The 25,918-nt window shown below is 49.5% G+C and overlaps 2 protein-coding genes across 2 annotated transcripts in view; one reads left to right on the top strand and one right to left on the bottom strand.

Moving 5' to 3' along the window:
* Positions 1–602: 602 nt before the first annotated feature.
* LOC104486924 (ficolin-1-like) lies at positions 603–10,543 on the bottom strand. Its single transcript, XM_086756154.1, has 10 exons — positions 10,460–10,543; positions 9,525–9,638; positions 8,750–8,803; positions 7,560–7,595; positions 6,124–6,159; positions 4,549–4,676; positions 4,021–4,150; positions 3,354–3,488; positions 1,705–2,510; positions 603–875 (listed from the first exon to the last, which is right to left on the bottom strand). The coding sequence occupies exons 1-9, from the start codon at positions 10,536–10,538 to the stop codon at positions 2,263–2,265; spliced, it is 960 nt and encodes a 319-aa protein (XP_086612280.1). The 5' UTR covers positions 10,539–10,543; the 3' UTR covers positions 603–875; positions 1,705–2,262.
* A 1,517-nt stretch (positions 10,544–12,060) lies between these two features.
* LOC147599447 (protein NDRG2-like) overlaps positions 12,061–25,918 on the top strand; it is a 29,114-nt gene continuing 15,256 nt past the window's right edge. Inside the window, exon 1 of the mRNA XM_086756224.1 lies at positions 12,061–12,213. Within this exon, the coding sequence (XP_086612350.1) occupies positions 12,061–12,213 (153 nt within the window). The remainder of the gene's footprint in view (positions 12,214–25,918) is intronic.

Below are 25,918 nucleotides of genomic sequence, written 5' to 3' on the forward strand. Positions count from 1 at the left end.
TTCTGGGAACCCTTGGCAGGAGGACGGAAAGCAAGAGAGTATCCTGACAGATTGGGAAGCATGTTCTTTTAGGACACCTCAGATCTGTTTCCTGCCTCTCCCCCCGCCCCGGTCAGGTGTGAGAGCAGATGGAGAAGGGGAAGCCTTCTGTTGAGGAGAGGTGGGAGCTCTGGGCCAGTAGGATGTGTATGTATCTAGGGAACCGGATTCTGACCTTAGTGGTTCAATTCTTCCTGCCTGGAACTGCTGCAAGCACTGTCTGTGACTGCTGCAGGCATTGTGCCAGGGATGGACCATTGAGCCCAAGGACCCTCTGCTGCACATGCCTGTATCAGCACAGGGAGTATTTTCTTCCCTTGCAGTGGCTGGGGCTCATGCTGGAGGAGACACAGTGCCTGCGTCAGCTCACTGCGCCAGCTGAGGAGATGCAAGAGGATTTAATTCTGTGGCCAGAGCCAAACCGTCTCACCTAGCACTGGTGATGGCTTCTTACACCTGAATATTTTCTCTATGGAGTCAGGTAGTGGTAGTGGTCTGGGAATATCAACTAGATGGGCTGGGGTAAACTGTTCTTGCTGCACTCTTACGCACTCTAACATCAGTGTCCTTCATAGACAAAATTTAATTGTTGAAGGTTTCTGAGTAATAAGAGGAGAAGATAGAGGGGAGCAGAGAAAGGAGATTCAGCACTTTTAGGTAGGTTAAAGCTGAGGATGTCAGCACCAGCTTGTATGTCTCTGCAGAGGAGTCCGTGGTTCTGCAGAGCTGTCTGCGGCAGCAACTTGGGCCTCTCCGAGAAGCCACTCATGGACACAGCATCAGTGGCTGATTGCATGCTGAGGGACCTTGCTCCTGCTGAGGGCACATCGATCTGACTGGTAGTAGCAGAAAAACATAACAGAGCTCCTAGAGATGGGGAAGTGACTATGGGGCTTTCAGTGTATGTTTCTCTGCTAAGACACACACTTTCTCATGTACATGAAAAGGACAAGTGAGCAGAGACAGGACCTAGTGAATAGGAAGATGCAAAACCTCATGTTTATTTCTTAGCACAGTGTTGACCTGCTGTGGTGTGCTGGGTCAGTTGCCTTTTTGCTCTTCTCACCCACAAGATTTGGATTCAGTGTTGTAGGGTTGTAGCTGCCCTTGCTACACATCTATGCCCTAAGTAGTGTGATAGACCTGGGACCATTAGGAGCATAACACAAATAAACACTGCTTCCACTGACTCTGCTCTGTCTCTGCAGTGAGGAGTTAGCACTAGGCTCTCCTCCTCTGCTTCAGCTGTGGGGAAGAGTCCAGGAGCAGGAGTCCAGGAAGAAGAGATCCTTTAACCAGTTCTGCTAATACTCAAATGAAACACCACACAAACTGGATTAACTGCCTCCATCCACCAGCAGATAGCTCATCTTCAAATGCTACTGGAAACAAGGTGAAATGGAAGATTTCCATTCCAAGATCACACCTGCCACATGATGCCCACTGGTGCAAGGCTTGACTTGGGACTGCTGTAGTGTCCTGGTACCACACACATTGCTGAACAGACTGTTTTGTATCCAACTTTTGGTCCACAGCGGCTAAAGAGTGAGATCTAGGACTGTGCCCTGGAGGAGGGGCTGAAGCTGGCTCTGGGTCTATCTGTGGCTCTGTCATGGTGGGAAGTGTTGTGCAATGGTACAGTGGTTCCAGGAGCTGAGGTCCCACCTGAGGTCCTGGAGCACGTCTTGTGTGAGGCAATGGGGAGGGAAGGAGGGAGGTGGCAGTGCTGACAGTCCTGTGCTGGAGGTTCGGTCCTTTCCATGACAGTCTATATCGTGGCTGCATCACAGCCTTCAGGGAGGGAGGAGTGGTCAGGAATTCAGTGCCTTTCAGATGACTCAACAGAAAAAGAGGCTGCAAGAACATGTGGATTAGACTGAAAATTACCAGTAATTACCATCTAGGCTAATAACGTCCGAGAGCTTTACTGAGATGCAGTAGCCTCACTCTCACTTTATCTTTAAATTAGGGAAACACACTTTTCAGAAACAGATGCTCAGGCTCAGTCAACGTCTGTGGGGCTCCAAGGTGAGAGTCTAGTGCTTACAGGACCTCAAACCAGCACCGATCTCTTCTGGTCTCTAAAAGTCTGCTCTAGGCTGAAGGCACAACCTGTAATTTCTTTCCTGGTCCAGTTGTGCCCTCAAACAACATTATGTTTTGTGCCTCCTCTTGGCTGTTGAGTGGCACCTGTTTGTGCTAGTCAGATGCCCTCTTGCTGTGTTAAACTGGCCTGAATTTCATTTCCGTTCGCTTATGGGAGTAATGGTATTCTTTGCCTGTCTTCCAGTTTATGCCATCAGCATAGCTGCCGTGAACGCCCAGCCAGTACATCCCATTCAGGTTGGAGTAATGGCAGTCATTGTACCACCATGCTCCCTTGTATTCTATGGCACAGTTGAAGGAGCTCATGTCGTTGTCCCGGTCTGTTGTTGAAAATGGCATGTCCTTATGGTATGACAAGGAGTCTCCTGCAGAGAGTACACGTTCAATAGAGAGCACAAGACGGAGCCTAATGTGTCTGTGCAGGGCATCAGTGCACCTAGCTGGATGCAAAGCAGATTTTACAAATCCTGCTGGTCTCTCGGTTGCCCAGGTTTCCTCCTTGACCCTGGAGAAAAGGAGTATCCTGAACTCTGCCAGGACTGCTAAAACACACAGAGAGCTTAGCTATGCCTGTGAATCAAATGGGCCAGATTCTGCTCACAGTTACTCTGGTGTCACTTCTCTTGCACTGCTCAGGTTCTCTGCAGACATACTGAGGTCTGGACTGTCACACAGAGTTGCCACATGTACCCAGAGCACTGCAGGTGTTGGTTTCACTCATTCCTGCAAGAGGGGTATTGCAGGATTTGTTTGCTTTTTAAAGAAAAACAAAACATCAGGCATTAAGAGGATGCGCTGCTGATGTTGCAAGCATTGAACAGCACCCCAGCCCTGGAAATGCCAAACCTCATGGGCAAATACTTCCTTCCAACATAACCAAAAGCAGAACTTGTCCCGGCTGCTGCAGCACTGTTGGGAAGGTTATGTTGGATGAGGTGCTGCTCAGGGCCCAGCTCCACATTTGCTGCTAAACCATATGGCTGGGCTTGTAGGTCATGCTCTGGGTGATGACACTCTGTGGGTGATCCTGGGTGTCCCCACACCCAGAGGTCACCCAGCACTTGGGATACCATGGCCAGTTTTAATAAATTGATGCAAAATGTAGATGGTAGAAGCAGCTTGCATGATACAGCTCTGCACTATAAATGCTGAACACTTCTGAAATGCTCTAGGAAATAGCCTTTCCCAGTGAGCTGTTGCTAACTTACCAGCATTTCCACCAAGGAAGTCTCCTAGAACAAGTTTGTATGTCTCAGTCTCTCCTAAAACTCTGAATGAAGCGTACTTGGCAAAATAGTAGTTGTTTTCAAAGTCTCTCAGGTCAATGCGGAGTTCACAGGGTCCTAGAAGAGAAGGTGGACAGCAGTGGTGCAGGGCTGATGGGGAGTACGCACCTGGATTCCAGGCTGGAGGGTTTGAGGATCCCTGAGTTAACTTGAGAGGAGTGTCCATGACATGAGAGATTATGATTTATTTGAAATTCCTGCAGAACTTCCTGTACCTTTGATGGCTTTCTTGTGAAGCATCTTTTCTGATCCAATGTTAGGTGGTCATGGGCGCTGACAGCTACACGCCCAGGATGCTGCTCACACAATTGTGGCTCTGCGGCTGTGTGTGAGCAAGATGACTGCCATCACAACCAGTCCTAGTAGGAAGATGTGTTGGCCTATCTCCAGGATAGGTCATGCAGTCAGCTTCTAGTTTTCCTTTTTTTAGAGTGCAAATCCCTGTATGCAATGGCCTGCAAGAGCCTGCATTCTGTTTAGGATTAAGTGCTGGGGCCTCAGATGGACGCAAGAAGTTCAGAGTCCTTTAATGACCAAGTGTAGGGGTTGGGCTCTCAGGGTCCCGGCCTGGGATAGAGGCAGACCTTACCTAGTGAGGTCAGGAAGTGGATGTTGTCATTCCCCAGCCAGAACTCCGTCAGTTGGTTGCCAAAGCCTCGTTTGTATGAATCCCAGTCTCGCAAGAAGTTCACTGACCCATCCCAGCGCCTCTGGAAAACCTACAGGAAGGGAGACCCTCAGCCATGCAGGCCGCCCCCCAGCCCTGAAGGTGTCTGCAGTGCCTGGGGAGCACAGCCCCCCACAGCAAACACTCCCCCTGCATCCAGACCCTCCTGCGGGTCTCTGGAGACCAAATTCCAGGATCTCCATCTGCCCTTGGAAATGAGGAGGAAATTGTTTGCTAATTTAAGCAGGTCTGTGGTGCTTAGCCTGCTCCTAGGGACGTCTCCCAGGAGAATTTCCTGCATCCACAAGATGTGCTGATGTGAATCTCAGCTGTCCCCTCAGTGTGTGTTTTCCTCCTTTTTTGTTTCTATTTTGGTGCCATCCTTTGCAGCCTTAATAAAAATCACTGTAGGGACATAGAAACCTCCCTCCCTCTTCTCATCCTACTCACAATCCATCCTCCGCCGTCTGTGTCCATGTCGCAGAAGACGGTGGTGGCATTGCAGCCTTCTGGGTAGATGGTGTACCAGCCACTCAGGATCTTCCCTTTACCCAGCAGTTCTTGGCAGTTTCTGGCTTCTGTGCAAATGAGGGGAAAAGATCAAGTAGAAAGAGTTTTAATGTGCTCACCACATCCGGGGACCACATCGGTCTCATGCCCAAAGCCAGAGGCTTTGAACCCTTCAGCTTCCCAGCTGGGTCCTTGCACTGCAGGACTCTGGCACGCAGCTGCTGGGAGCCAAACCCCGTGGCAGTTTCCAAGCCCATCTGTCATGGGGGAGATGAGCGTCTTCTAAGAAATAGCCTAAGGTGCTCAGACTCCTCTCATCTGCAATGACTCTTTTGGGAGTCTGGGTGATAGAGCTGCTCCAAGCAGGATGACAAACACATGATCTGGGAATTTGTCCAGGCTCAGGGGGCACAGAGAGCGTGGGCGTAGTTGGCAGAAAAGTAGTGGTGAAACAGAAAACCACCTACCTATAAAAGAGAAAACAGTGTTCAGATCATCCTCTGTGGTTTGGACCGATGACACTTTTGATATACACATTATCATGTATAAATTTCTTTTTCCTCCCAAACCACACACCTGGTGACAGAAGCTCAGATTCACAGATGCCAAAGGATTGACTGGAACGCTCTGTATCAGATACCCCAGCTCACAGCTGCACCTGTGCCTATCACAGGGGAAAGCCTTGGGAGATGATCTGAGATGGTGGTGCTGGTGGTGCAGGTGTCTGAGCATGCTGTATTTGATGAACGGATGCACAGCTGTACCAGGCTGTCCTGTGGGCATGGGTGTCCTTCCTAATGGAGATATGGTCCTGAACTTGGCCTGGTCCTTATTCATCAGATGTTTTTACATGCCCAGGAAAGATACAAAGGCAGAGGAGTGCCTGGGGCAGAAAGGGGCCAGTTCAGTGGGGTCCCAGTCTCTCTCGGCTGTTACACCATCTCTGATCTGCTGGAGCCTCTGCACGTGACCATGGCCCTACAGCACCCAAGTGTAGCCAAAACAGATTGTAGCTTTGCTTTGGCTTTAGCTCATGGAGACTGATGGGTCAACTGATACTTGTTTGTTTCCTTTCTTTCTTTTTGTGAAATGTTATTTTCATCTGAGCACTATCACATGCATGAACTCTGCATCTACTGAACCTGCCACTGCAAGTGTAGTGGTATAACTGCTTTGGAAGTAGCAGAATGTCTATAGTGTTTCTAGTGGTTTCATCTTGGAAACCATGAGCTCTCAAAAACTAAGACAAAACTCCTGCAGAGCACACAGGGGGCAGGTAACTCAAGTAGTGCTCCGAGGACATGACTTTCCTGGCCTGGCTGGATTACAGAGTAGACACACAGAAGCTGCATGTGGCTGTGAGAAGCAAATGGGTTAACAGTGATATTTCCTTACTTCATCCTTCAATGTTACTCTGAATTTGTTTTTATTGCTGCCCTCTCCTGACTTCTGGTGCAGGGAGTCCACTACCATCTGCTCTGCAAAGCCAACAGTGGCATGAAGGATGCAACTCACCCCATGTTTCTGCAAATCCAGACTCCCCTTTTGTTCCTGTTGGACAAACAACACCATCAATTGCTCCTTACCTTCCACACCCCGCCCGCCCCTCCTCCAGAATTTGGCATCATTTGCTTTTCAAGACAAATCCTGCTGCACTGGTAGAGGGCTGTGATGTTAAAGGGCAGCGTTTAGCTCATCTGCACACACAACAGAGGCACAGAGAAACCAGGCAGGAGGAGTAACACAATGTTCTGCCCAGTCCGCTTCTGGGCCCAGCAAAGGAAACCCACCAGGCCATCAAAGGCCCATCTGCCCAGACCCAGGAAAGCACAGAGGAACAATGGCAGGTGGGAACCCACAGGCTCCTGTAATTACAGTGGTGACATAAGCACCCTTAGTCCCTCAGAGCAGCTCCTAGCAGGCACATCGGGTGGCTGCCAGTGGGGTGGGACACATTATAAATGCTCAAGGAGAAGCAGCCTTTCCTCTCTTGGGCTGTTGGACCTGGCATAATGTATTTTCCCTCTGACATCTGATTTAGGGCTGGGAGGTCCAAATGGCCAGACTGACATGAGATGTGTCCCTGTTGGACTTGGCTGCTCTGCCTGCTGCTGGCCAGCCCACAGAGCTGAGTACAAACATTTTGTGCCAGCGAGTCCCATTGGGTTGGGACACATGGGACAGGAGTGGGTGGGTGTGGGAAGAAGGAGAAGACGTTGTTGTGGGAAGGCAGAGTCAAAAGCCACAGGAGGGGTACACTTGCTGCTGGCAGAGTCAGTGGTTTGGGAGCAGCTGTGACAGCTGGAGCAAATGTGCTGAACTAGCCACCAGACCAGCAGCGTTTGGTCCCTGGCAATGACAAGCCAAGCTCCAGTGAGGGAAGCCATGGTGCCAACAGTACTCAATGCTGGGTGCCGGTGGCCCTCGCATGCTGGATGATGGCATGAGGGAAAAAAACCCAACAACACCCCCCCCCCTCCAAAACCCAACAACAACAACAAAAAAACCCTGTTTTCCCTCTACCCTACTGCTAGTGTTGGTAGAGAGCCATGTTCCTCTGGCACTAGCAGCCACTGAGTTTCATCCAAGCTTCTGCCTTCTGCCATAGCATGGAAAGGTCAGAGCTCTGCCCAAATCTGGCTGGTCCCTCAGGTTAGGGCATGTGAAGCCCTGCGGTTTCTGTAGCTGGTGGTGCTGGGCAGCAGCAACCAGGAACCTAAGCTGGGGGCAGCCCCTGTGGCTGGTCTGGGAGAGAGGGTGCTCGCACCACCCGGGCCGGGGCTGAGCCTACGATGGGGCACAATGGTCACCAAACAGCCCCATCCAATACCTGGTGGGGTACTTTTTCTTTCTCTATAGTTGCTCCCATCTGGTGCGTTGTTCCAGAACAGCACAGGGTGGAAGTTTAACTAAACTAGCTCACATGATAAATTCAGCACAGCATGATTTACCTTTTGGTCCTGGGAAACCAGACTCTCCAGCTGCTCCTGCAAAAGGCAAGGAAAATGCTCATCGCAGATGACTCAATGCAAGCGAATTACTGTGGCTCCCCGGGGGGGCTGCTCCAGCCCCTCCATATATCTCAAATGTACAAGAAAGGCTGCCAAGTGGTGCAAAGCCAGGGTGCTCTGCTGAGTGTCGCAGCTGGTGCTGCCACCCCACCTTGGCTGCTCTCCTGGTCAGCAGCATCTCCTGGGTACAGCAGGAAGAGCAGAACACGGGAGAGAGAGCTGCTGCTCTGTCAGCTGGAGCGCCTGGGGGTTTCACAGCTCTCTCTCAGTGACTTTTTGTGGGGGCTTTCTGTTTTCAGCCACGCACCTGTGAGATTTTGGGCAACAGCTACTTTTTTTCAGAAGGTTCATCCATCTCCTGCGGGGATTTCAACTGAAGTTTTGGGTTCTTCTGGCCAGGAAATAGCTACATACTCAACATCAAAAGGGGCTGTTTTCCCAGCCAGTCAGTGTACCATGCTCCATTCCTAGGTGCCACCTTATGCTGGAAACTGGTTTCTTTAGAAGAAACACTTTTCCAATGCCTGTAGCACACAGCTCCTGCTGAAAACCTTAAGCACATCCTGGATGGAGTGAAAGACAATTTCTCAGCAGACATCATCCTCTTTTCAGGGGCTCATCCCATTGCACAGAAATGCCCCTTCTCTCCTTGCTCCACCCTGTGCCTGGTGGTTCTATCCCATCCTTCTTGTCAAGTGGGCTACAATGGCATCTCACACCGAGTCCAGGCCTGGAGGCTGCTGTAAACACTCAGCATCATGTCTCTACATGAGGCCTCCTGGCCAAAGCACCCAAAAGCTCCTCAGAGAGGGGGGATATTTGGGCAGGCTTGTCGTGGTGGAGGCAGGTTAGGGTAGGAGTGGGGACAAGGGCCTGGTAAAAGTTAGTGGGGAACTTTGAGAAGAAGAGTAGTATCTTCCTTTGTGATGTGGTCCCACTGAAGGACACAGTTTCTAGTACTCACCCCATGCGAGATCCATACCCCCAAATCTTGCTTCGCCTATGCTACTTCAGGGCTGTTTCTTGGACTATGACCATCTCTACAGCTCATCTCTGTAGACCCAGTCTCACAATGCATGTCCTGAACTTGGGCAGATGTATGGATTGGAGCTGATTATGTTATGCATTACCTTTTGCACCAGGTGGTCCTGCTTTCCCGGGGACTCCCTGGGCTCCCATTTCTCCTGCAAGGAAAGACTCAGTTTGTGTGTGCACATTGCAAACTGACCAGAGAGGAGATGATACAGGAGGCCAGGCAGCTGGGCCTGGGTTTTCACAGAAGCAAGGAAACTGGGTTTTGTTAATTAGATTCAATCTTGCAACATGTCTTGCTCCTTTTCTTCTGTTGAAGCTACACTACACTGGTACTTCCAGTGTAAGTCCTAATTTGCAGTTCACATATGAATACCTATGAGCCTTGTATGTTTCGGAGCCAGTCTGTGGATTTTACTGCAGTGGATCTGCTCCCTCTGCTAATGTGATTCAATTTCTCTATGAGCTGGCTAAGAAAACCCTGAGGGACCCCCATCTCCCTTGCTTCCTGAGGTAGGGGGTGCCAGCACAGTTCCCAAACTGTTCCCCAGCAGACATGCAGGAGCGTCGCAGCCTCCCTCCCACCCAAACTGTTCAATATAGAAAATAAATGAATGTTTTTACTGTAGAAGAAATAAGTGATGACACTTCACACCCCAGGACCACTTCAGACTTGTGACAGGACTCGGGGCAAAAAAAGACAACTCCATGTCTACCAGCACATCTCTAGAAGGAGTGTTTTCCACTCCTGGTTGACTCTCCAGCTGCTCACAGAAGCCAGTGCTTCTGCTCCAGCTTCAGCTTGCTTCCCCTACCCAAAGCAACAAAGCCATCTCATATCACAGTGTTCATTGCTGGCTTTCGGGGCCTCACCTTTTGTTCCTGGGAGACCTGGTTCTCCTTTTGGGCCAGAGGCACCTGGGATCCCTGGGCATCCTCGGAGAACAGCGAGCCGGTCAGCATCACCCAGTCCCACTATTCTCACCTCTGAGGAAATGAAGACAGACTTTATGGAGATTATTAGGGCTTTGAATGTCTTGGAGAGGAAACCAAAGCCTCTGGAGTTCAGAAACAGTGCAAGCAAAAGCAATGAGGTTGAGAGTGTGGAGGTGTTGTATGGACCAACAGATGGCATCGAGGATCTCATGTATTAGAGGAGCTAGACACTGAAACTCCCTGGCTTCAGAAGAGTTCAGTGGGAGAGGAGCCTGTTATATGCATGCATGACAAATGTACTCTAGCTTAATAAAACAAAAGCTGAGAGGTGCCCCAGGCAGTACTGACAGCAGAGTAAGTGACATTGACAGATCTGTGGACAGTAAAGGTTCTACCAAATTTCCTGACACCAGGTCAGTTTGAAATCACCCCTATCGCCTTCCCGAGGAATACAGACAGAAAGCTGTGTTGTGCGGCGTACCCAAGCTGCCAGGGTGCGTGGCACCCAGCAAGCACTTGACCGAGCCTTGGTATTGGTCTGCATCCTCTAGTAACCGAGCCAAGGCACAGTAAACAAAACCCCTTAACCAGGATGGAAAACCTTGACTGGGATAGCCTGTTCCTAGATATCCCACTGGAGAGTGGGGGAGGATGCTACATCTTTGGTGGGAGCCAGCAGTTTTGTAAAGTGGCTGCTGAGACTTCATCCTCCCCCTTACCCTCTTCCCACTTTCAGCTGAATTTTAAAAAGCACAGAAGATAAAAAAATCATCTATCCTTCCCTCCCTCCACCCCCTAAGCCCCTTGTGCTATGGAGGGAGACGAAGCAGGCTGTCTCAGCGAGATGGCAGTAAGATTTGTGCCCCACTCACCTGGGCAGGTGTCCTGGGCATCACAAATTCTCGCTGTTAGGCTGAGTAGAGCCAGGAGGGTTGGGGCTGCCCTCCCCATGGCCAGCACTGTTCTCTGCTCTCTGCGCAGCTCCCCTCATCAGTGTCCCAGGCGCTGTGGTTGGCACTGACCCATCTAAGCTTTTTATACCTAACAAAAAAACCCCAGTCTAAGCCCCACCTCTGTGTTTGCCCACTGCCTGCTCTCAGATCGGGGACTCTGGCATTTTCCCAGATAAGCCACTTCCCACAAGTCTGATGGAGAGAGTTCTTGCCCAGCCTGCTTCACCTCTCTCCTCTGCAAATTTTGGATGCCTTTCCCTTCCCATATTTTATATCTAGAGGAAATGAACCAGCAAAAACATAGGTTTAGTGAAGTGCAGACAGCTCCCTTCATCTTGCCTGCTAGTGGCCCTTTACAAAGAGCAAAGCTTACCATGTAGATGGGGAAACTGAAGCACTGGGAGACACAAAGCCCAAGGTCAGCTGAGGCCACTGACAGGAAGAAGCCACACAGTCTTGCTCATTCTCCAATGCTCTGCCTGCCAGGCAGCCCAGCATCACTTATTAACCCTTCAAACAAAGGTTTCAGTTTATACATGATCCATGACTGATATGGAGTTAAAACTCTGTGTATCCGGGCAAGGTTAGGAGGGCAGAGCATATCTGATTTTTTTTTTTCCATATGTTTTTTTTTTTTCTCTAGTCCCTGGTCATTGTAATAGTGAGTAGGATTTCTGTTTTGCATCGCTGCTGCTATACCCTATGCTCTGCCCATTTGTGGTAGCAGCACTAGAGGTCTAAACCGCCTCATCAGGTTTGAATCCCATGTTACCTTCAGCCACAGTGCCTGTGAAGTTTATGAATTTTAGCAGAGGGCAGAATTTAAGTTTTTTATTCCTTATTGTTGCATCTCAGTTGAGAAGAGACTGATTTCTTCGAGTCTTTCCTAGCTATCAGGATATCAGATGCAGAACACAGCTTCCCCCTCAAGCGCTTTCTTCTATCATGAAGTCCCTCTACCATCCCAAATTACAATGATACATGACAGCCTGCTTTAATGTTAAACAAATGGGGGAAGGCAGGGGAGAGATAAGTATTTGATTGTCACTTTAAATTTTGTGTCTCCCAAATAATGCATACATACAGACACTCATCTGCACATTCTTCTACATATTCATAAATGCATGCATATAAAATAATAACTTAGTAGATATTGCAACTATTGTTGTTCCTGAGAACCAGTTCTGGCAGGGAAATGCACTTCTTTACTTTCCTGCCCCCATCTGAAAAGAATGCAGGGAAATCAGAGGGATTGTGAACAGACTGGTTGCATTCAAGTCTGGGTTTTCCTTTACATGGGAAAAAGTGTCTCACTGTGGAAAGCACTGTGCATGCAATTCTTGGAGCGAAATGAGAGCATCTTCTTTCTTCAGCCTTTCAGAAAGAAAGAGAAAAAGATGAGCAGGTGCCTCTGGGCTGCTGGGAGGGAAAGGTCTATGCAGGGCAACCATAGGGTGACTGGAGACTCTCTCATCTCTACAGCCTGTGCTGCTCATCTGGGACGGACTTGTGTCTGCGCCATGGGGCAGGTGGAGCTGAAGAAGAACCACCCTCCAGCACTGAGAAGCCTTCTCCTGCCCAGTGCCTTATATCCTATGCTCTTTGGAAATGGCTGCAATACCTTGTTTCAGCTATTTGGAGACAAAAGCTGCTGCCCTCAGCCGTTTCCCTTGGTAAATCACTCCAAAAAGCAATGTCAAAACCAGCCTTGCAGATTACTCCATCGTTACAGTATCTCAAGGTCTCCAGGCTAGATCTGTCCTGTCAAAAAAAAAAAAAAAAAAAGAAAAAAAAAAAGAATGAGTTTGCCCCACTTTTCCCATTTGCTCTGTTAGTGGCCAGCTCTGGGTTGGACAGAGAATGCATGTTGTGGAGGCAGCTGTCATGTACCTGCCTAGCACTGATGCATCCCCTTAGATGTTACCAGCTGTGGGCACCATCCAGCCTGGGGAACACCTGGAGACATCACCCCACTTCCATGCGAGGAGAGCAGCAGTGTCCTTGTGGATGCACCTACTTTTGGGAGCAGGAGGGAAACTGTCAATAAACAAGTTTAGTTCAAAGTAGGTCAGGCCCCCAAGGGTAGATTTTGAAATTGGCCCAGTGATCAATATGTCCTTAATTGCTTTTCCTCATCCCATGACCCAGTGAAGACTGCAGAGGGCTGATCATTTACACCATCAGCAACTCTTTTTTCTCTGTAGACTCTACCCTGAGCCCTGGGAAATGTCCTCTGTGAATCTCGAAAGTCCAGGATCACTCTGAGGATGAGAAAATAAGAATTTTGAGCACACTGGGTGAATGGAGAGCACCTCTGAACACTGTGACCCATGACTTCACCTCTAGAGACATAAATGCCAAGTGAAGTCTCCAGAATTGAACTGATCTGCAAATCCTTAAGAAATCAAGCTTAGCAAACCAGAACACACAACCAGATGACAAAAGAGCTTCAAAGTTTTTGTGGAAGCATCATAACTGTGTGCAACAGGTAATTTTGCACTGATTAATGCAAAATTATAGGTAAGATCCTGTCTCCTGGTGGGGTCCTGGGGCTTTGCTGCCACCAGGATGCTAGAGCTTTGCAGAGAGGATGGGGAAAGCTGCAAGCACTTAAAACAACAAGCAGCAAACCGCAGCCATTGTATTCCTCTGATCTGTGCTAACTGAACAACATTGCCACGTGACTCCTAAAGGTGCAAGAAGGGCAGACGGTTGGCACTGGGGAGCTGGGAGACTCTGACAGATCTGACTTTAAGGGATGTGAAATAAGAGCTTGCTGGAGAGTTGACACCATTGCAGGTGCTCAAGGGGAGCTTCCATGTGCTTTGGAGATCTGCCTTGTGGGAAAGGAGTGATGCCAGCCTGGAAGGGTCGTTTATCATCCAAAGCAGCAAGGAAAGGTATTCTTCTGGCTTAGCCTTTTGTGAGCTGTGCTATTTACAGCTCTTCACTATGTGCAAATAACAGTTTTCTGGGGTTTTTTTGGATGAAATTTTATATTTCAAAGGGAGAATTTCTTCAGCCCATAGCCAGTCTTAGTATTTGTGGTGGGGACATTTGCCCAAGCTAAGATAGCAGTTTTTTCAAAATATATCCCTTGGTTTTGTCAACATACGGCATCTTTGAGAGCCCGAGCTCCTCAATGCTAAGAGCCCTGCTGCACATTTCTCTTGTCCTTACTACAAAACCAGTTCCAAGGAGTTCCTGAGGCCCCAAAAAGGCACAGGTAACTAGCAGAGTTTCTAAAAACAGTTGTCTTCACAAGAGAGGAGAAATTCCTTCCTTCCTTCCTCCCTCCCTATTTTGTTCACTGAATTGATGTCCATTGTGGCCTTGATAGGACTATGGAGTGACTTTGCTACTCTGAAGAGTATAAGATTTTAATCAAACATTTACTTTATTTTAGTTTTTCTTTTTTTTAGCATAAATGAATGTTGTAGAAAGTGCCTTTTCCCTTAGCCTGAGTAAAGACAAAGGACTTAGCATTGCTGGAGTTGGACCTTTGTCCCGTGCGGAGCTAAAATGCAGCTGAAATCCAGCTGGCAACAAGCTGTGTCACTGAAAAATTTCCTGAAAGCTGCAGAAGAACCACAGCCTTCCTGCCAGGCTATGTTTGCCTCAATTTCATCTCCAACAGCTGGCAGGAGTATTAGTATCCTTTGCCTGTCTGCCAGTTGATGCCATCTGCAACCCTGTCATGAGCTCCACTGTGGTAAAAGCCATTGAGGTTGGAGCTGTGGCACTGGTGGTATCACCAGGCACCTTTGTAGGTTTGTCGTAGTTTAGCCCCACTCAGGACCAAGCTATGCACTCTCTCTCTCACTCCCCCCAACCTCTGAGGGAATAGGTAGAGATAATATAAGAAAAAAGGATCGAGATTTGAGATAAGGACAGGTAGAGATCCTTAAAGTTACCATTATGGGCAAACCAGACTTGACTTGGGGAAAAATATTTATTTATTACTAAAACCAAAGTAGTATAATGAGACAGGGAACAAGATACCTTGCCCCTACTACTCCCTCTTCCTGGGCTTAACATTATCTCTACCTCCTTCCCCCCCAGAGCGGCACAGGGGGAATAGGGAATGGGGGTTATGGTCAGTTCATCACTTGTCGCTTTATGCTGCTCCTTCCTCATCAGGTGAGGAACTCCTCACATTTCTCCCCTGCTCCAGGGTGGGGTCCCTCCCATGAGCTGCAGTCCTTTGTGAAACTGCTCTGGCGTGGGTCGTCTCTTCCATGGGGTGCAATCCCTCCAGAACGGCTGCCCCAGCAGGGCCTCCATGGGCCACAGCCTCCTTTAGGCACCCACCTGCCCTGGCGTGGGGTCCTCCCCGGGCTGCAGGTGGATCTCTGCTCCTCCGTGGGCCCCCACGGGCTGCAGGGGGATCTCTGCTCCTGCATGGGCCTCCACGGGCTGCGGGGGCACAGCCGGCTTCACCATGGACATCACCACGGGCTGCAGGGGAATTCTGGCCAGGAACCGCATTACTGCTCCCCTCCTTCTTCACTGACCTTGGCGTCTGCAGCCGTTCCTCTCACAGAAATCCTTCACAACAGGCAGACAGACGCCTCTCAGGTTCTCTTCACATCTCATCTCCTCTCCACTTCTCGCAGCTGGGCCAAGTAGGGCCCAGTCGGCCACCCAGTGGGAGGTCAGAGGGTGAGGGCCGCAAGGCCCACAAGGCTCGTGCCTCTGCCTCTCTGCCCCAGCTCAGCTTCTTCACATCGTCGCTTCTCTCTTTTTTTTTTTCTTTCTGTTTTTCCCCTTCTTAAATACGTTATTGCAGAGGCATTATCAGAGAACATTCTGCCACCAATTGGCTCGGCCCTGGCCAGCAGCGGGTCCACCCTAGGCCCAGTCGAGTCCACTGAACAAAGAGGAGCAACTTCTAGAAACTTCTCACAGAAACTATCGCTGTAGTACCCCCTCACTAAACAAAACCAACACAAGGCTGCAGTGCAGTTATTAGAGTACACATTGTTATCATGTTCTTTGGTTGAAACCAGCACGTTTTTGTGTTTGACTCATGAATCCTCTGTGAAGAAAACCAGTAAAACTCCAGCTTCCATGTGTCACTTGAGCCCTGTCCCCACCACCATGACTGGTCCATCCTCTGTGGCCTTCTAGGAATGCAGTCTTCTTCAGTGACGCGAAGTCCCTCCCACTTCCCCTTCCTCCAGCCACGGGTGGTGAGGACCTGTCGAGCAAGAGTGGAGGAGACAGTTTGGACTAGTGACACAGTCTCTGGGATCAAAGATATTTAGGTCTGTCTTGTCTCTCTCTTGCTGCTATTACCTGCCTGTGACAGTGTCCTGTCTGAAGTGCTAGAAAAACCAGACATGAAAATAGTTATCAGTTGCTATTTTAGGTGTCCAATACATTCCTGCAGAGGATGCATACCGTACAAAGGGTGGAAGCAAGGAGAGGTAGCCTGCAAGGATTACACAGAGGTTGTCTGTTATGACCCAGGGCCGTAGCAGGTTTGTGATTCCCTCAGACTAAATTAAGGTGAAACGACACCAAATGACCGAGTTAACATTTTATTTAACATCCAGTGGAATGACTTAACTTTGAAAACTTGGAAAGCATAAAAGGGGTTGATAGCCAGGGTTCTTATTGGAATATTTCTAAGAAGGAAAATGAAAATAGAAAAGAGAAAGAGGAAGAGAGGGAAAGAGATATCATCACCCTTGGATCCAGCCATGATGATGACGAACAGCCACACAGATCCTCCGGTGGGATGGCAGGTGCACAGATTCTGGTGGCGGGGACGTGGTGACAGGCGGCCACGATGGTCTTCTGCTGGGGTGGGGCTCACCACGTGGCTCCCTGAGGCAGTGTCTTTTATAGCCTAATCCCTGCCTCCAGTTTTGTGCCTTGAAGACTTCTATGGCCTGGTTCCAGAGAGTTCTGAGTCCTCTGTGTATGTGCTAAGCAAGCACTAAATGTGAGGGGTGGTCGGAAGCCCCTTCCTCAGATGACCTCTGTGTGACCCCTGGCCATGTCTGGCAAGAGGTTAACAGGGGCCTGGGGAGCTGCACATCCCCCATGCAGCTTGTACTGGCCCTGTGCAGGCTGCACCCTGCGCCACAGCCACAACGATATTTGAGACATCAACACACAATAACTCTTCCTGTCCCCAGCATTGTCCCAGCAGCCAGGGATCAAGTAAGGCAGGCTAAAGCCCTGACAGAATTGAATCTGGCCAGGGACATCAAGAGCAACAAAAAAAGCTTCTATAGGTATATTGGGGACAAAAGGAAGTCCAGGGAGAATGCAGGCCCTCTCCAAAAGGAGACGGAGACCTGATTACCTAGAACACGGAGAAGGCTGAGGTAGTTAATGACTTTTGCCTCAATCTTCACTGATAAGGGCTCTAGCCACATCACCCAAGTTGCAGAAGGATGGATTTGACGGATGGACCGCTCAGTGGATAAGGAATTGGCTGGATGGCCGCACTCAGAGAGTGGTGGTCAATGGCTCAATGTGGAAGTGGAGGCTGGTGAAGAGTGGCCTTTCTCAGGGGTCCGTATTGGGCCCGGCCCTGTTTAACATCTTTGTCAGCGACATGGACAGTGGGATAGAGTGCACCCTTATCAAGTTTGTCAATGACACCAAGCTGTGTGATGCCGTCGACACACTGGAGGGAAGGGATGCCATCCAGAGGGACCTTGACAGGCTGGAAAGGTGGGGCCATACAAACCTCATGAAGTTCAACCAGGCCAAGTGCAAGATCCTGCACAAGGGTCAGGGCAATCCCAGGCACAAATACGGGCTGGGCAGAGAATGGATTGAGAGCAGCCCTGAGGAGAGGGATTTGGGAGTGCTGGTGGATGAGAAGCTCAACATGAGCTCGCAATGTGCGCTTGCAGCCCAGAAAGCCAACCACATCCTGGGCTGCATCAAAAGCAGCATGGCCAGCAGGTCAAGGGAAGGACACTGTCTGTCTTTCCAAGTCTCGTTAAAGTCTTGTTAATGTGCAGATGCAGGAAGCTGGGAGAAAGATAGACAGAATAATTGACCCGAACTGGCCAAAGAGGGTATTCCATGCCATAAACGCTATCCTCAGTATAGAAGGAGGGGTTGCTCATTGGAGGGGGAATCCTTTCCATCCTTGGCATGCATCCTTGACATCCATCTTCTTTCCATCTCTCTTGCTTGCTGGAATCGTTCCCTCTCCCTTCCTGGCTTGCTTTCACCGCCTTTGCTTGCTGCTTCGTGTCGTTCCCATGATCACTGCTTGGGACAGGCTGTGTCCGTCATTGGGACATCAGGTGGTGAGAAATCCTACATTGTCCATTTTGAATATTTTGTATATATTAATATCCTTATATTCTGATATCTTTGTAGTTTTCCTTTTCTATTTTAGTAAACTGTTTTTACCTCAACCCACGAGTTTTCCTTTTTTCCCAATTTCTCTCCCCCATCCCACTGGGTAGGGGGAGGGTGAGCCATAAACTGTGTGGTGACTCAAGCTAGACCACCACACTAAGTTATTTGCTATGACCAAAAAATGTATTCAGCCATAGAATGAACATACATTCAGTCATAGCACAAGCGTGGAGCCAACTAGGAAAACATAAAAATGCAGATGCAATATTGCCAGTTGAATTTGCAAGATGAGATTGGAGCAAACCCCCACCTGGTGGGAAGCCAAATACAGATAGGCTATGAAAGACCGTAGAAGGCACGCTTGTTGCCGCACGAGAAGTGCCTGCTCTGGAGGCTTCTTGCGAGCAGCACTAAAGGCACGCGAACATCGCATCTCTGTGCTTTCCTGAACAGCTTGCACTGGGACAGTTACAGCCGTGTTTTGCAAGCTGTCCGGGCTTCTGAGGCACTAAAAGTGCGGATGTGTGGCGACTGTCCAAGACGAGAACCAGCTGCTCTGAAAGCCCTTCCTGCTCTTCACGTACGCTTTCTAGCAGCTCTACGGACACACACGCGTCAGCCTCTTCACTGTCCTACACAGCTAGCACGCTGGCAGTTACCGTCAACTTGGAAGCAGCCGCGCAGAAGGCAGTCGCCCTCCAACCGGCGAACAGCGCATCATCGCGGCTACACGCGAGCTGGCCACACTCGGAGCTTTCGCGGCTCTTCTCTCGCTCTTTCCCGCAGAGCTCCGGCGATGCACAACTCGAACCGCGAAAGCCGCAATGAGCTTTGTGCAAGCTGCGCAGAAGAAACAAGGCACTAAACCGGCAAATGTCCAGCTAATCTCCCACGTGAAAACGGTCAGCAAGGAAAGCTCTTGCTGCTCTTCACTCGCTCTTGCTAACAGCCCAGAAGCATTGCGACTCTTCTCTGGATGATTTGCCCACCAACACTTCACATCAGCTAAAGCCGGCTGCCCGGAGGAAAAGAGGCTATGAAAGATCGTAGAAGGCACGGTTGTTGCCGCACGAGAAGTGCCTGCTCCGGAGGCTTCTTGCGAGCAGCGCTAAAAGCACGCGAACATCGCGTTTCTGTGCTTTCCTGAACAGCTTGCGCTGGGACAGTTACAGCCGTGTTTTGCAAGCTGTCCGGGCTTCTGAGGCACTAAAAGTGCGGATGTGTGGCGACTGTCCAAGACGAGAACCGGCTGCTCTGAAAGCCCTTCCTGCTCTTCACGTACGCTTTCTAGCAGCTCTACGGACACACACACGTCAGCCTCTTCACTGTCCTACACAGCTAGCACGCTGGCACTTACCGTCAACTTGGAACCAGCCGCACAGAAGGAAGTCAGACAATTACTCCAACACCTGAAGTGCCTGCTCTAAAAGTTCTTGCTGCTCCTCACCGACTCTTCCCACCACATCTACAGGCTCAGAAACATTGAGTCTCTGGGCTTTCCTCCACCACCAGGACTCTGACACTTACCATCACCTAGAGCTGCTGCACAGTGAGAAATAAATCTTAAAAATCACGAACTCAGACGATTGCTTTAACACCAAAAGTGCCACCTCTGAAAGTTTACTGGTGTACATGGTGGCAAAAGTCAGAGTCCTGATTGTCTAGGAAAGAACGGAGCCCCAGTGTTGCTGGGCTTGTAGATGCGGTGGCAAGAGCCACTGAGGGGTTTTCAGAGCTGGCACTTCTGGTGTGGGATCTATCATCCAACGTTCATGATATATAAGAGTGTTTTCACTGGGCGGCCATAAGTACACCATGGTAAACGTTGGAGTGCTGGTGTTCTAGGAAATCTCGCAGTCCCAATATTTGTGAGCCTGTAGATGCGGTGGCAAGAGCCGGGCAGGAGAAGCAAGAGCTTTCAGAAATGTCACTTCTGGTGTGGGAGCAGTCTTCTGACGTTTGTGATTTTTAAGATTTTTTTTCAAAAGGGACTGCTGAGTTGAGGTGATGGTAGACGTCAGAGTCCTGGTGTCCCAGGAAATGCCGGATCCCCAATGTTTGTGAGCCTGTAGATGTGGTGCCTAGAGCTGGTGAGAAGCAGCAAGACATTCCAGAGCTGACACTTCTGGTGTGGGAGCAGCTGTCTGACATTCACCATTTTTAAGCTGTGGTTTAACACTAGGCGGACAGCTCGAGCTGGTGTTAAACGTCGGAGTCCTGGTGGTCTAGGAAATCCCGGAGCCCCAATGTTTCCTGGCCTGTAGATTTTTTTTACGCCTGTAGATCTTTACCACCCTGTCCTGGTGGTCTAGGAAAGCCCGGAGCCCCAGAATTTGGAGCCTGTATGTGTGGTAGCAAGAGCCGGTGAGGAGCAGCAAGGGTATTCAGAGCTGGTCACCATGTAAGAAAAGGTTCAGGATTTTTAAGATTTTTTCCCACTGAGCAGTAGGGACTGTTTCTCACTCCTTACAAATGAGTCCTTCGTCAGGAAAAGAAAAAAAAAACAGACTTCCTCTTCCATTAATTGTTTCTCTAAGCTATATGGGTACGTGACTATGTTTTATAACTGTATTCTTGTCTGGTTCTGGCTAGGATAGAGTTAATATTTACCTGAGCTGGGTGGAGTACTGAAGCTGGTAGCCCCTATGGCTGGGATAGTTAACTAATTAGCTAACTGCTGGGGCTCAGTATGTAAGTGAGGAGGGTGGTGAAAGGAGCCTCCTGCTACGTGGAAGAAACTAGGTGTGGAGATTTGTTGTAAGCCATTATACTATATTTGTATTGCATCACTGTTTTGTTTTCTTCTGTCATTACTGTTAAATTTACTTCTTGTTCAATCTCAACCCACGGGTTTGGTTTTTTTCCTGGTTTTCTTTTGTTTACCAAATCTCCCCCTGTTCTCTTGGAGGGTGGGGGGGGAGTGAGAGAGAGACTGCGTAGTCTGGTCCCGATCGGGGCTGAACTACAACAATTCTTTAAGAGCATACATATATAGTTGTGATTAACTTATTGTCCCCTATATCAATCCCCCCTTTTTATCACACTAAGTAAATTCTTTTACTTAAACAGTTTCCCTGAATGATATGAAGCATCATACATGGTTTTGTTTAGTGACGGGGGGGCCTAAGGTGGTAGCTTCTGTAGGAAACTGCTAGAAGTCGCTCCCCTTTGTTCAGTGGACTCGGCCGGGCCTAGGGCGGACCCGCTGCTGGCCAAGGCCAAGCCAATTGGTAGCAGAATGTCCCATGATAATGCCTCTGTGATAACGTATTCAATTAGGGGAAAACAGAAAAAAAAAAAAAAGGGAGAGATGTGAAGCAGCTGAGCGGGGGGCAGAGGCACAGAGGGGGAGGCGCAGGCCTTATGGGCCTTGCAGGCCTCACCCTCTGGCCTCTCGCCAAGCGGCTGACTGGGCCCGAATTGGTCCGGCCCGGCTGCAGGAAGTGGAGAGGAGAGGAGAAGTGAATAAGATGTAAAAAGGATCCTGAGAGACATCTACCAGCATGTTGTGAGGAACGGCTGCAGATGCCCAGGTCAGTTCAGAAGGAGTGGGAGGAGTAATGTGGCTCCTGGCCAAGATTCCCCTGCAGCCTGTGGTGACGAGCATGGTGGAGCAGGTTGTCCCCCTGCAGCCCATGGAGGTCCACGGAGGGGCAGAGATCCACTTGGAGCCCGTGAAGGATCCCGTACTGGGGGAGGTGGATGCCTGAAGGCAGCTGTGGCCCATGGAGGGCCCGCTGGGACAGCTGTTCTGGAGAGACTGCACCCCGTGGAAGAGATGACCCACGCCGGAGCAGTTCCACGAAGGACTGTGGCGTATGGGTGGGACCCCACAACAGAGCAGGGGAGGAATGTGAGGAGTTCTTCCCCCAACCATGAAGCAGCAGCGTAAAACAACGCGTGATGAACTGACCGCAATCCACATTCCCTCTTCCCCCTCCTGTGCCACTCGGGGGGGGGAAGGTAGTAGAGATAACGTTAAGCTTGGGAAGAGGGAGGGGTGGAGGGAGGTTATCTTGTTCTCTGTCTCATTATCTTGCTGTTTGTAGTAATAAATGAATAGTTTTCCCCAAGAGGAGTCTGTTTTGCCCATGATGGTAACTTTAAGGATTTCTCCCTGTCCTTATCTCAAACCTCGAGCCGTTTTTCCTTACGTTATCTCCCCCTGTTCTCTCGGAGGGTGGGAGGAGTGAGAGAGAGACTGCGTAGTCTGGTCCTGATCGGGGCTGAACTACGACAGTGTTACTTTCTTAAACATTCTCCAAACCCATAGGTACAGCACAATAGTTAATATTAATAAAACTCCTAAGCTAATCAATAAGATCACAACGGGGCGCACCATAGTATTAAGGATCCCTGTTGCCTCTGTCCCAGCCCCACTCATGCCCTGAGTACATTTCCATTTTGTGCATAACCACAGTGGCCAAGTTTAAGCCCGACCGTTTAAAAGGTGGTCCCATGCTTCCTGTAAACCCAAGGGAGGCGTGAGACCACGGCCATTTGGTGTCCTTTTGATTACAAGTTAGTGGTAAGATGCAGGAAAATATTGTAAGCCCAATCACAATTCCAATTAAACAATTGGTCATTTTAGGATTTAGTTGGTCTAGTGGATTAGTACAGCTACTTCTGTAGATAATGTACTGCCTTTGGTGACCTGCTAAAATGGGTTTTATATTTCCTATAATAAAATGACAAATAAGATATAAACTGCACCGATGACAGATTTGGGCGAGATTAGTTACTGGCCGGTCCCGGTTTCTTTGTCCGGTATCGTTTGCTGTGGTGTCCCTCCGGTTCACTACTGCTTTTGGCTCACTTACTTGTTACCCACATTGTTCCCGCCCTTATCCGTTCGAACGAGTTTAAGTCTCAAGTCTTCGTTGTTGTCTGGAGTTACTTTCCACAAGGTTGCAGAGGCTCTCTTGATCCGAGTATGGTGTATCCAGGAGTTCTGTCCCTTTACCTTAATTGCCGTGTAGGTGGTGAGGAGGACTTGAAAAGGTCCGGCCCACTGTGGTTCCAGAGTTTTTTCTGTAAGAGACTTAACATATACATAGTCCCCTGGTTGTATATCGTGAACAGGCCCATCCAGACCCCTACGATGTGTTCCCATTGCATGTTTTTCAATTCTTTTTAATTGTTTGTTTAGTGCCACCATATAGGAGGTCATTATTTCTTCACCAATTTGTGAAGACGTTCCCTTTTGTACCCCATAGGGTCGTCCATATAGAATTTCGAATGGACTAAGCCCTTCTCTTGCTCTTGGTCTGGTTCGTATTCGTATAAGAGCTAATGGTAAAGTTAGATTAGTTTCCTGACCCAACTTGACAATCTGTTGTTTGATTGGGTGATTCATTTTCTCCACCTGGCCACTTGATTGTGGTCGGTAAGAGGTATGTAATTGCCACTCTATCCCTAGATGGTGGCTAATTGCTTGTACTATTCTGGACACAAAATGTGGTCCTCTATCCGATGACATTACTGCTGCGACTCCAAACCTAGGTACTATTTCCTGGAGCAGTATTTTGGTTACTTCCCAGGCTTTAGCAGTTCCGCACGGGAAAGCTTCTGGCCAGCCTGAAAAGGTATCCGTAAGTACTAATAAGTATCGATACCCCCCTTTTCTAGGGAGTTCTGAGAAATCAATCTGCCAACGTTGTCCCGGACCATTCCCCTTTCCGATTTTTTCAAGTTTCGGCCCTTTTACAACTTTAGGATTAGTCTGGAGACAAAGATCACATTGTTGAGTTACTTGTCTAACGGTAGTGTCTAAGTTTCACGCTATTATGTTCCTGATGAGATCTTTATATAGGGCTTCTGCCCCCCCCTCCCCCCAGTGTCTTTTTCTATGTTCTTCTCGGACTACTGACCATATCATGTAGGAGGGAATTACTACCCTCCCGTGTGAGGGGTAGTAATTGGCCCACCCTTCCTCATTATATGACCCCTTTAGATCATTAATAAGTTTGCCGACTTCCTTTGTGTATTCTGGTTTACCTTCTAGAAATACCTGTCCATCAGGTATTAGCGCACCCTCTACCTTGATTGTTTCTCTAGCTGCTTGTTTTGCTTCCCTATCTGCCAGCTCATTTCCTCTTTCCAATTCTGTGCTCACTTTCTGGTGTGCTTTAATATGCATAATTGCCACCTTTTTGGGAAGCTGGACTGCATTCAGGATTTTCAAAATCCCTTCTGCGTGTTTGATGGTTTTTCCATGAGAATTTAACAGTCCTCTTGCCTTCCATTTTGCTCCATGGGCATGTACCACCCCAAAGGCATATTTAGGGTCAGTCCAAATGTTTACAGTCCTTCCCTGGGCTCTCTCCAGGGCTCAGGTAAGGGCTATGATCTCGGCCTTTTGGGCTGAGACATCGGCTGATAGTGGCCTGGACTCTATCACCTTTTCAAAAGTGGTAACAGCATATCCGGAATGTCGCCTTCCATTTAACATATAGCTGCTTCCATCGGTGAACCAATGTTCGGCTCCATCGACAGGGACATCTTTAAGATCCGTTCGACTAGAATACATGGTTTCAATTGTTTCCAAGCAGTCATGACTCACCGGCTCCCCGATGTTCCCATCAAGGAATGAGGCCGGATTGATGATGTTTGTGGTCACGATTTCAACATCATCCTGTTCAACCATTATAGCTTGATATTTCAGGAACCTTTGTGGGGAAAGCCAATGCCCTCCTTTTGCTTCAAGGACCGCAGATACAGTCTGGGAAACTAGGACAGTCATTTTCTGGCCTAGAGTGAACTTTCAGGCTTCTTGAATGTTTAGAATGACAGCTGCTACTGCTCTCAGACAGCTGGGCCACTGTCGTAGTTCAGCCCCGATCGGGACCAGACTACACAGTCTCTCTCTCGCTCCCCCCACCCTCCGAGAGAATAGGGGGAGATGATATAAGAAAAACGGCTCGAGGTTTGAGATAAGGACGGGAAGAAATTTGTAAAGTTACCGTTACAGGCAAAACAGACTCGACTTGGGGAAAAACACTCATTTATTTCTAAAACTAGCAGGAGAATGAGACAGGGAACAAGATAACCTCCCCCCACCCCTCCCTCTTCCCGGGCTTAACATTATCTCTACTACCTTCCCCTCCCGAGCGGCATGGAGGGGGGAGTCGGGGGCGGGGGGGGGGAATGGGGGTCGCAGTCAGTTCATCACGCGTTGTTTTACGCCTCTGTGTCATCGTCGGGGGAAGAACTCCTTGCATTCCTCCTCTGCTCCAGCATGGGGTCCCTCCCACGTCCACAGTCCTCCGTGAAACTGCTCCGGCGTGGGTCATCTCTTCCACGGGGTGCAGTCCCTCTAGAACAGCTGTCCCAGCGGGCCCTCCACGGGGCACAGCCTCCTTCAGGCCTCTACCTGTTCCGGCGTGGGGTCCTCCACGGGCTGCAGGTGGATCTCTGCCCCTCCGTGGACCTCCATGGGCTGCAGGGGGACAACCTGCTCCACCATGGTCGTCACCACGAGTTGCAGAGGAATCTTGGCCAGGAGCCGCATTACTCCTCCCCCTCCTCCTTCACTGACCTTGGCGTCTGCAGCCGTTCCTCACAACAGGCTGGCAGACGCCTCTCAGGATCCTTTTTACATCTTATTCACTTCAACTGCTCCTCTCCACTTCTTGCAGCCAGGCCGGGCCGAGTTGGGCCCAGTCGGCTGCCCGGCGGGAGGCCAGAGGGTGAGGCCTGCAAGGCCCACAAGGCTCGCGCTTCCCCCTCTCTGCCCCCCGCTCAGCTGCTTCACATCTCTCCCTTTTTTTTTTTTTTTTCTGTTTTCCCCTATTTAAATACATTATCGCAGAGGCGTTATCACGGGACATTCTGCTACCAATTGGCTTGGCCTTGGCCAGCAGTGGGTCCGCCCTAGGCCCGGCCAAGTCCACTGAACAAAGGGGAGCGACTTCTAGCAGTTTCCTACAGAAGCTACCACCTTAGGCCCCCCCGCCACTAACAAAACCAGAACAGCCACCCTTTCGCAGCGGCATCCAGCTGTTTGGAGAAGTACGCTACCGCCCGTCTGTATGGTCCCAAATC

This window comes from Chlamydotis macqueenii, chromosome 11, assembly GCF_036417535.1.
Source record: "Chlamydotis macqueenii isolate bChlMac1 chromosome 11, bChlMac1.mat, whole genome shotgun sequence".
In the NCBI taxonomy this organism is placed as follows: Eukaryota; Metazoa; Chordata; class Aves; order Otidiformes; family Otididae; genus Chlamydotis; species Chlamydotis macqueenii.

Coding starts and splice junctions, on each gene's coding strand:
- LOC104486924 (XM_086756154.1), bottom strand. CDS start 10,538: ATGGGGAGGGCAGCCCCAACCCTCCTGGCTCTACTCAGCCTAACAGCG. Junction 4,151..4,548: donor CAGACGGCGGAGGATGGATT/GTGAGTAGGATG, acceptor CCCTTCCTGTAG/GTTTTCCAGAGGCGCTGGGA. Junction 3,489..4,020: donor CCACTTCCTGACCTCACTAG/GTAAGGTCTGCC, acceptor CTTCTCTTCTAG/GACCCTGTGAACTCCGCATT.